Source organism: Mirounga leonina, unplaced genomic scaffold, assembly GCF_011800145.1.
Source record: "Mirounga leonina isolate KUSES-001 unplaced genomic scaffold, KU_Mleo_1.0 Mir_82, whole genome shotgun sequence".
Classification (NCBI taxonomy): domain Eukaryota; kingdom Metazoa; phylum Chordata; class Mammalia; order Carnivora; family Phocidae; genus Mirounga; species Mirounga leonina.
The window spans coordinates 10,866,841-10,877,957 of record NW_023270825.1 but is presented as its reverse complement, the minus strand read 5'-3'; the positions used below and the strand labels follow the sequence as shown (position 1 = coordinate 10,877,957).

At 57.6% G+C, this 11,117-nt stretch overlaps 1 protein-coding gene across 1 annotated transcript in view; it reads right to left on the bottom strand.

Annotated features, from left to right (window-relative positions):
* Positions 1-11,117, bottom strand: part of ITPK1 (inositol-tetrakisphosphate 1-kinase) — a 170,093-nt gene that overhangs the window by 158,327 nt on the left and 649 nt on the right. Inside the window, exon 2 of the mRNA XM_034993014.1 lies at positions 10,755-10,985. Within this exon, the coding sequence (XP_034848905.1) occupies positions 10,755-10,849 (95 nt within the window). The 5' untranslated portion in view covers positions 10,850-10,985. The remainder of the gene's footprint in view (positions 1-10,754; positions 10,986-11,117) is intronic.

Genomic DNA, 11,117 nt, shown 5'->3' with positions numbered 1-11,117 from the left:
GGACTCGATCCAGGGACTCCAGGATCATGACCTGAGCCGAAGGCAGTCGCTTAACCAACTGAGCCACCCAGGCGCCCCTAGAGCGTTAAGACTCTTGATCTCAGGGTTGTGAGTTCAAGCTCCACGTTGGGGGAGAGAGTACTTTAAAAAATAAATAAATAAAATTTAAAAAAATTTTAAATAAAAAATAAGAGACCAGAGAGGAAACCAACAGTCCCACAGCACTGAATATTCCTCACAAAAACACCCAGGATCCTAAAGAGGGCAGGAGCCAGTCCTTCCAGGATGGGTACCTGGGACTCACACACACCACCTCCCACATGCCAACATACTCCTTCTCTCCTCTCCAAGGGTCCCTCACAGCCCTGGGAGGACAGAAGAGAACCCCGCACAACCTGTACTCCCTGTACCACCCTCCCCTCTTAGGGGCACAGCCCAGCAAACATTCCCTAGAAGGGCTGGGGCTGTCCCTGGGGACAGAGGGGACTCTGCAGGGCTCACGGCTCTATGGGTCCCTACAACCCAAGACCGGCCAGCCTGCAGGAAGCACTCAATAAATACATGTCCTGTGGCTGCTTGAAGCAATGAATGGGGTGCTTTTCTAAAAGAAGATGGCTGAGCCCACCCCAGACATTCTGGCGGGGGTGGGGGGGAAGGCAGCCCAGGAACCGGCATGAACAGCCCACGGTGGGGCCCAGATGTTTCCTCACCTCCACACCCCAGCCCTCCGCTGCCGGATGGAAATAGGGTGGAAGGCAGAAATGAAAGCCAAACCCTCTGCACCCACCTACCCCCACCCCCGGGCCCTCTCCAGAAGCAGTGAGCGGGGAGGAAGGCGGCATGTCCTCGTCACTGACGCTGCAGAACCCCCACACCAGAAGAGGATCAGGAAGGGAGGCAGGGAGGCTACCTGTCGGCCCCAGGCTGGGGGCTCCCACCGGAATACGTCAGAGGCCGCAGGCCCCAGCTTGGACAGGCAGGAGGGCCGGGGCGGTGGCCTCCTGGGGAGAAGGGGGAATCCATCATTCCTGATGCACCTGCCATGCTCACTAGCCCGAGGCGGCTGTATCAGGCCCACCTGACAGAGGCGCAGAGGCTCCGGGACACTTGTCCAGTCACCTACAGCTAGTTGGGCAAGTCTTGCGCTCCAAGTTCACTGCCCTCCCCGCCGCCAACTGACCCTCTGGGCCCAGTAACCGTCCACAGAGAATGCTCAGAAAAGAACACCCTGATTCGCTTCTGAAATGGTTATCAAGCCAACCGTCCCCGGATGCTACGTTCCAGATGGAGGCGAAGGCCACCAGGCAGGGTAGACACAGCATGGTTTCAGGAGTCAACTAGCCACCAGGGTGACTCCCAGCTCTGCCACTCGCAGCTGGGTGACCAGGCAGGTCGCGTCGCCTCTCCCCGGGCCTCAGCGTTCCCATCTGGCACACGGAGACACGCCTCCCACCTGGGAGGGCATATTTCCTGACCCATGGTAGGTTCTCGCTCCGCTCTGACGTGAGCCACCGATTTGGGGATGGGGGTGGGGGACCATCACCACAGCCTTCCAGAAACATGGAGGGCCGCATGGACGAGCCCCAAGTCCCAGCTTCATGGCTCAGGCTCCAAGACCTCTGACGCGAAGCCAACAGGTGTGCGGAGGAAATTGCAAAGTGGAGCCTCGCGGGCTAGGCCGCCGCCCCCATTCCCAGCCCTGGCTGACGACCCGTGTGACATCCTCAGGATGTGATATCCCCAGGACTGTCTCCTGTGCAAAAACGAGTTCCTGTCCAGCCTCAGGACCCACCTGTAAGCCACTGCAAGCCAGCAGCCAGAGGCAAGAAAAGAGGAGAGAGGATTGCCCAACCTGAGCAACCTGAGCTCCCAGGACAGACTGGCCTGGGAACCTTTACATCCGGATGCCCTCCTGGAGAGGCCCCGACCCCCAGGGACCACTTCTCGCCTGTTAAACTCGGCATTAAAGATGCCTGACAGTTCTGGGGTGAGGCCCTAGTAACATACTTTGGGAAAGGACAGTTTGCAAACACTGGCCTGGAGGAAGGTAAAGGTCTGTTAAAAAGAGGAAGCTGGGGTGGCTTCCCTCCCCCACCCCTAGACCCCACCTGGAGGCCTCACCTGAGATTTGGGAAAGGGCAAAGGCCAGCTGGCCTAGGGCCTACCCCCCAGGGCTGTAGGATCCCCACCCTCCCCCACCCGCAAGGCTCACAAGGGCTCCTTCCTGAACACAAAGGCTAGACTGGGCCAGACCAGAAGGGAGCATGTAGCCTCCAGGGCCCCCAGAGCATGGCTGCAGCCTCAGGTGCGAGACCCAGCCACCCACCTGGCCCCCCATCACACTGCCAGCGAACAAAGATACCAAGGACACTCTACTGCCTTCTTTGACCACCTGTCTAAAGTGGAAACCAGCCAGCCCCTCCCTAAACAGCTGCCCACAGTCCACACGGAACCCAGGGCTACAAAAGAGGCAGGCGAGGGCATGTGGCTTCTCAGCAGCAGACAACGCCCACCCTGTAGCTCATTCGGCTCCCAGAAGAAACGGCTCTCAGCCTCTTTGGTTAAATGTCACCTCCGCAGAGAGGCCTCCTCTGACCACATGGTGCTCAAGTGGCTGCAGCCACCCTGCCACGGCTCTCCCCTGTTCACAGGCTTCCCAGGACTAACTACACGGTGCGGCATTTAAGTGCGTCTGTGTGCTAACTGAACCCCAGCAGGCATGTGGGTGCCTGAGGACAGGGACCGGCCTGCAGCACGGGCCGGCCAGGTGCCTGCTCAGGATATGCTAAGTAGAAAAAAGAATGAAGGAATGAAGCCCAGGGGCCCCAACCTGGCCTGGACTTGACCCCCCCCCCCCATCTCTCCCCACCCCACGGTTTCCTTCCGGGCCCAGAGCACTCCAGAGCCACCAGCAGCTTTTGGCTGAGCCACAGGGATGTGGAAAAAGCTTCCAAAACCCACCAGTCAGTTCCTCCCTCCACTAAGAGATACTCTTTTGGGCTCCTACTACGCATGCTGTCGGAAGCCCTGGTTTCAGCAGTGAACACAACTGCAGGTCTCCACCTCCCACCTCTGTAAAACGGCTCTCAAAGACAATGAGCAATGAGCTCAAGTCCAGAGAGAGAGAACACACCTGCTAGGGGCTGAAGATTCTGAGAGAGAGGGAAATCACAGGCACCTCTCAGAAGCTGTCTGGGAGGGACCTCCACCTGACTGTGTGTCCTGAGTCCACCTCCAGGGGCATTCGATGGCTTAGCAGCAGGCTCTGCCAGGGGGCTGACCCACAGGGTGGGGTAGTTTCTGGCCACCCAGGGTGGGCCAGGGACTTCCTCATGGGAGCGATTCTCAAATCCCCACAGGCAGTGACAGATCCACCCTCTGAGCCCTAAAAGCAGGGGAGGGGGAGGGAACAGTCCCGGGAAGCTGTCACAATCCCCAGCCTGGCCCCATGACGGGCCTACAGAAACCAGCCCGTGAGGCCCAGCTGGGGAAGTGCGGGCCACAGGGCAGCCGCTCTCTGAGGGAGGCCTGCAGCAGGCAAGACAAAGCAGCGGGCGAACAGGGAATGGCCTGGCTGCTCTAAGAGGCACCCTGGTGGTACCTCTGGAGGAGGGGGGGGGCACACTGGTCTCGGAGCAACTGGTCTTGGAGCAAACGAGCCCCCCGCCACATCTCGCTGTGTGACCTTGGAGAAGCCACACACCCCCGCTCCGCCACCAGGCCTGGGTCTCCCTGATGGGAGTCCATCCCACATTCTCCCCCAAGCAAGGCCGCACATGCCCAGGCCAGCTTCCTGAGGGCCGGTGGAGGGGGGAAGGCTGGGGGACGCCTGATGCATGCAGGAAGGGGAAGGGGCAGGTGTGCAGCTCCTGAATGATGACGAATCTTACTTTTTAAAAAGGAGGTACCGGGGGGCGCCTGGGTGGCTCAGTCGTTATGCGTCTGCCTTCGGCTCAGGTCATGATCCCAGGGTCCTGGGATCGAGCCCCGCATCGGGCTCCCTGCTCCACGGGAGGCCTGCTTCTCCCTCTCCTACTCCCCCTGCTTGTGTTCCCTCTCTCGCTATCTCTCTCTCTCTGTCAAATAAATAAATAAAATCTTTAAAAAAAAAAAAAAAAAGGAGGTACCAGGGCGCCTGGGTGGCTCAGTCGTTAAGTGTCTGCCTTCGGCTCAGGTCATGATCCCAGGGTCCTGGGATCGAGCCCCGCATAGGGCTCCTTGCTCGGCGGGAAGCCTGCTTCTCCTTCTCCCACTCCCCCTGCTTGTGTTCCCTCTCTCTCTGTGTCTCTCTCTGTCAAATAAATAAATAAAAAATCTTTAAAAAAATAAAAATAAAAAGGAGGTACCAGGGGCACCTGGGTGGCTCAGTAGGTTAAGCATCAGCCTTTGGCTCATGTCATGATCCCAGGGTCCTGGGATCAAGCCCCGCATCGGGCTCCCTGCTCTGCAGGGAGCCTGCCTCTCCCTCTCCCTCTGCCTGCCGCTCTGCCTACTTGTGCTCTCTCTTTAAAAAAAAATAAAATAAAAAGGAGGTACCAGAACATTCCTTGAAAAAGCTAGCTTACCAGCTGAATTCACAATACGAGTGGGAACAGAAACCCTATTTACTTGCGACTGTTCAGGACTTGCACTCGTGAGGCCCTTCACTTAAGCCTTTGCCGAACGCCCCAAGCCTGCCAACCCACACGGGAGACATGGTCAGCAGAGGCAGGACGGCCTGGTGGTTAGGAATGGAGGTGCCAGCCCGGCGCCCAGGAGAGCCCAGCTCTACACCGGTCCCTGCCTGATGCAGTCAGCCCCACAACGTGAATCAATCTCACCGTCCAAAGAGAAATGCAAATCTACACTCCCATCCCACCCATGCGTGTGGCCAAGGTCAAAACCGTCCGCCACGGGGCTGCGCTGGGGAGGGTGCGGGTCACAGGCCCTCCCCTTCGCTGTCACTTGTGAGGAGCGCCATCTCTTTGCAAGCGGCTTCAGAGCTCCCCAGAAAAAGTAAACCGCTGGTGCCCTTTGACCCAGCACTCCCTCATCGAGCCACGACTCCCAGGCCATGGGGCAGGGCACTCGCTGTCCCGCTGTCTACACCGGGCGGCAGAGGCCAACCAGCGGGGGAGAAATGCTTCTGTCGTGAGGAGAGCGGGACCACTGAGCCAGTAAAGAAATGAGGCAAGTGACAGGGATCTGCCTCTTGATAAGGCAGAGATGTGCTATTTCTCTAAGACGCGGGGTTCCACGAAATGAGCCGCAGCCAGAACACGCGTGTGCCCATCTGCACAGCACACCGCAGAGAGAGGCTGCCAGGGGCCGTGGCCCCTGGGGGACGGGAACTCGGGAGCAAGGAAACAGACTGGGGCGCCTGGGTGGCTCAGTCGTTAAGCATCTGCCTTTGGCTTGAGTCGTGATCCCGGGGTCCTGGGATGGAACCCACATCGGGCTCCCTGCTCCGCGGGAAGCCTGCTTCTCCCTCTCCCACTCCCCCTGCTTGTGTTCCCTCTCTCGCTGTGTCTCTCTCTGTCAAATAAATAAATAAAATCTTTATTAAAAAAAAAAAGAAGGAAACGGACTTTTTAGTGCGTGCTTGCAGTCCTCTGCTATTTTTTTAACGTCTGCATGTAGTAAGCATTCACAAAGATAAAGGAAACAATAGAAGTTAATAATAATCATAACACAATTGCTCCTGAAGACTCAGCATTTTCGGGAAACCCAGCACAAACTCCTCTTGAATCTGCAAACTTTAAAAAAGAAACGGAAGGCCCATCGTGTGTTAACAGATGATTTTCTCAAGTTCTCATGTGTTAAACAGGCGAGGCCTCCCGGGGCCGGTACGAAAGAGCAGGACCGTCCCTGCGCCTTGGCTGGGTCTGACGTCCCCACAAAGCCCACACCCGGCAGGGTGGCCGGGCAGCACCCATCGTGGAACTCGGGGTCCCTCACAAACGGCCCAGACCGAGAACACCGGATCTACAAATGCCAAAGATCCTGGAGTGGGGAGGCACCCGTGGGCACCCACTCAGGGCCCGCCGGCCACCGGAGCGCCAGCCGGGGCAAGCACCGTGGACAGAGGCGCAGGCGCGCACACGCCCAGCGTCCTGACTCCTCTCGTGCACTCAACCCCGAGCTTGTCAATGGCAAACATCCTCACTTTGCCTAGGGGAAACTGAGGCACAGAGGGCCCAGGGTCCCATAGGTGGTCTGTTGTGGAGCCAGGCTGGGGACCAACAGACGGCACTGTGCAGATGGACTGCTTCTCCCGCTGGAAGTCCAGCTTTCTCCCTTGGAGGCAGGGAGAAGCGTTTCTTTGCAAGGCTGAGTTAGACAGTCTCGGGGACACTGGGGCAAAGAACACACAGTCAGTCCCTCTCCCACCCCTACACCCCCAAAATGGGGCTCACCCAGACATTAAGACAGAGAGCAATACCAACCCACAGACCAGCATCACTTCATCCTGGAAAAGAGGCTCCTTCCTCTCCCTAAGAATCTCCCGTAGGAATTCCCAGCCCAGAATGCTAAGCCATCCCAGCAGAAAGGGACCTTCTAGACACCCCCTTTTAAAGGAAGGAATGTAGGATGAGGAGAGGGGAGGGCTGATGGCACCCAAGCCCCCCCCCCCCCCCCCCCGGCAGGCTTCCCAGGCCGGGTCACTGTGAACGCCACACTCCCAGCTCCACGTGGGCAGGGGCTCCACCCTGCTGCCCTGGACTGGCTTGCCTCTCAGGCCAAGCCTCCAGAAGGTGTTCGGTAAACCTGAGGCTCAGGACTCCCGGCCCAGTTCCATCTGAGGGAACTGGTGGGAAAGTCCACGACAAGATCGTGGTCTGAGATTGCTCCATAAACACATTTCCTGCAGGCCTCGTCAGTCCTGCTGGCCGGCAAGGTTCTCTAGGACGAGAACCTCACAGACATTCTTCTGCTTTTGGAGGCTTTGGAAGCCCCAGCCTAACCTGGGCAGAGAAGAGACTTAACAAGGAAGCCATGTCCTCCAGTGAAGAGGCCTCGGGACTGGGCCCGGGAAAGCTGATGGGCTGTGAGGGTCTCTTCCTCCCACGCCCCATGCCTCAGTGTCCCCAGCCCTCTGTCCCTGGACTGCTGGAGGCATGAAGTGAGACGAGGTGCCCGAAAGGACCGCATGACAAAGGCAGCTAACATAACAGTAAAGACGGACAGAGAGCCACCCATATCTTCCACCGAGATGCTTCAGGAAGCCCCATGACTTTCCACCACCTCCCCCAGCACAGGTTCAGCTGCAGGACAGAAAAGGGTGAAAGGCGGAAGAAATGGAGAAGGAAGACGGCAAACACTAACAGAGGGAACGGGGGGGGGGGGGGCAGCCAGCATTTCCACACAAGACACTGTGGAGAACTTAAAAAATTAAAAATTTAAAACCTCCCCAACATTTCCAGCCACCAGCTTGCTTTCTTTGCTTCCCCTGGGAAGTCCCTCCTGGGCATCTTGAAAAAGGCACAAGGAGAGGGCGTGAGGGAACTGCGAGGCTGCCCAGTACTAGCAGAAGGGCAGGGAGGATGGTGGAGAAAAACAGAACACAAGCAGAGCCTCGTCCGCATCCCTGTGCCCCCCTCACGGAGGGGGACGACAGGATCAAATGGTGCCACTAAAACAAGCTGAGTCAAAGGCCCATCTGTTGACTAGTCAGAGAAGGCCGTCCTATCAAGATGCCCCAGGGGTGTGAAGGGTGGGACCTCATGCCTACCAGACATATAGCCTGGCAGGCCCACGTGCCAACCCCCTACCGCCGCGAAAAACGTGCAATGCCCTCTGGCAGAACAAGGCATTACACACTTGCTAAGGGCACGACTCAGCTTTGCAAGGAAAAGTGTCTCCAGGGGCGCCTGGATGGCTCAGCTGGTTGAGCGTCTGCCTTCGGCTCGGGTCATGATCCCAGGGTCCTGGGATCGAGCCCTGCGTAGGGCTCCCTGCTAAGTGGAGAGCCTGCTTCTCCCTCTGCCTCTCCCTCTGCCCTCCCCGCCACTCGTGCTCATGCTCTCTCTCTCTCTCTCTTGCTCGCTCTTGCCCTATCTCAAATTAAGAAAGAAAAACTAAAAAAAAAGAAAAATGTCCCCAGGACAACAGGGCAGCAGCTGGACCCCTGTGAAGGTAAGAGCGTGCCCAGGTAGAAAGGGCTTTCTGTGGGGGTCTCCGGGTCACCAGGTTGGGCCCGTTCTGTAAGTTCAACAAAAGGAACAGAAGTATGGAACCTGCCCCTCTCATGCCTGTCTCCCCATCCGCACAACAAAGGAGCTGGATGACATGATCCCCAACATCCCTTCCTGCTCTAAGATTTTTACAAGGCCTGACATTCAACTAAACAACTCATCTGGTCTATTCAGGCCATCCTTTCTAGCGCTGACACTGCCCTAAACATTCAGAGCAGAGCTTCATATCATTTTCAAACATTTCTGGACTTTCTCATCAGAGAAAGTCACGGGCAATCAATCATCCAACAAAACAGGAGCGTTACATCCCCAGATTGTGAACGTCGAAAACAGGACAATGTCACCTCGTGGGCCACTAAAAATCACACCAACATTCGTACCAAACACAAGAACAGCAAAGGGCCCTGGCCATCCTGTCAAGGGAGCTTTCTGCACCCAGTCTAGAAATGTGGCCACCAGGGGGCGCTGCCCTGAAAGTAATAAAAGAAGAAAAACTCTTTCTTGGTGTTTTCTTTTCCTTAAGCTTAAGCAACAAAATATCTAGAGCTTCTCTAATGAAAACACAAGTGGGGCTTCCTGAGGTTCTAGAATGGCCCAGATGCTTTCTGTCTTCTCTTTGAGGCCAATGTTCTGGCCAGAAGTAGGTATCTAGACTGAGGGCAACAACCTTTTCCGAGAAATTAACCCTCCATGCCTGATTTTCCCCAGAATGGCTGACTTCAGGGCTTGCCATGAACGCCCCTCCAGCCCCGCTTAAAGGCAGGGGGAGTCCATGTGGAGGGAGAGGCAATCTGCAAGTCCAGCAGCAGGACCCAGCCCCGAGTCTGGGCTGGAACTGTTTTGCAAGAGGCTCCTAATTAACGAGCAAAACATACCAGCCAGATGACAAGCATGCTTTAGCTGCAGACACGGGATGACACAAATACAGACAGACCTTAGTAGAGAAGGGTGCAAGGTATTAACTGGGATTTCCCAGGACTCAGATGACTGCAGGAGGAGCTCGGGGACCTCACACCAGCATGGGACTTCAAAGATATGTGAAAGGGGCTTCTCCACATGTCTCCTGTGTCTAGGGCACTTTTTCCGTAAGTGTGTGTGTCTATCTGCAGTGCCACGTTCAAGCATCCTTTTTTAAGGTTCTGAAGTCCTCGGACCCATTTTCAAAGTTCTAGCTGTGAGTTCCTCCTGATTTCCCGATCTCCTTCTGAATTCCCAGGCTGCTTGGCGTGCCCTACCGACCATGAAAAAAAAAGCCTGCTTTCTCCTGAGGAAGCCAGCCTGAGAAATGGCAGCCACACTCCATCCCCAGGCCAAAGGATGCAGAGCCAGGAGCTGTTTCATATAAGGTGTGCCCCTCTGGCTGCAGAGAGAACAGCCCCTGGAGGGTCTGCCCAGGGCAAAGGAGCAACAGGCCCTCGGGATAGGCACGAGGGGCACAGAGATGCCACAGGCCGGCAGGTGACCAGCTCAGACCCACCACTTGCTCCGCACCAGGAGATAAGGAAACCCAGCTGTTCAATTCTGCAACATGTCTGGGGACCCAACAGGGACAAAAGTGCAAGTAGAACACATTTTCAAGAATCAAATCTACCAAGAGGAGACACTGCAAAACAAAAGGATTCCACCTAGACTTTGCAAAAGGCTTGGGGAGCCAGATTCTCTCAAGCTTTCCGTAAGAACAGGATTCACCTAACAGCTTCCCAGAGGTAAAGCCACAGTTGTACAGCAAGGTGAGGTATACCTGACCCAAGACTGGATGCTTCCGTAACAGACTAGGAATGTGATCTTATTAAAACACCATGAATCTCCTCCATTGAGCACCAGCATGGGGCGGGGGGAGGTACTGGGAGTGGGGGCGTCAGAAGAAAGCCATTCTACACCGCATATATTTATCCCACCTCCTCTGCACCAGCCACTCCCTAGCGGTGGGACCCCAGGCGGGGGGGGAGGGGGGAGCCCACCTCTCTGCAGATCGCTCCCCCTTCTCAGACACGTGGCCCAGAATCACCACCCGGGTCAATTCTCGAGGCTGGTGCGAGGCTCTAATGAGACAGCAAATCACCGCATACGTGCCAAGTATTGCTACTCGCCGCACTCAGGCTTAACCCGGTGACATGCGACGACAGCTTCAAGGGCTGCACACGCGGGGCATACAGTAGGTGGTCCGCAAACATACAAACAGCGGCGCCCTTCTCCACGAAGGGAACGAAGGCAGAAAAACACTCCAGTCCAAAAGTGCCCTCCAGCCAGAGGCAGACAGCGTGGACTCCCCGACTTCCCAGGTCCCTCTGCCACCTTTAGCAGCGCCCCCAACGCGCTCTGGGCAGCGGGGGGCTTCCCCGCCGGGGGTCACAGTGCACCTGAGAGCCCCAGTCCATGCCACACCGCCCATCCCGGCCGCCGCTCCCCTCGAACACAGCCGGCGGCCACCACAACCACCTGGCCGCTCGAGCTCAAGGTCCCCGCGCACCGCTCCTTCCCGAACGCTCCAGCCTCCCAAAGCAGCCGCTGAGGTTGCACCGGGCTCGGGCCGGGGCGGGGGGGGGGGTCCCCGGGCGCCGGGGCCCCGTCCCTCCTTACCTGCACAGCTCGGCGAAGGCCTGGAAATTCAGCTTTTTGATTTTCTTCTCGCTCAGCCAGTAGCCAACTCTCTTCCCTTTCAGAAAGGTCTGCATCTTCCTCCTCGGGCGGGGAGCTCGGGGCCGGAGGAAATCGCCCACAGGCCGAGTGTGGCGGCCCGGCGCGCGCCGCGAGCGTGCGGGCACCTCCTCCGGCGGCGGGGACGCGGAACGGGGCTCTGGGCGCGCAGTCCTGCCGGGAGGGGCGGGCCGGGGCGGGCGCCCGGGCGGAGGGAGCGGCGCTCAGCGCGGCGTGCCACTGGCTGCCGCCGCCGCCCACGCCCCCGCCGCCCGCGGGGCTCGCCGGCGCGCCGGATCGCCAGCG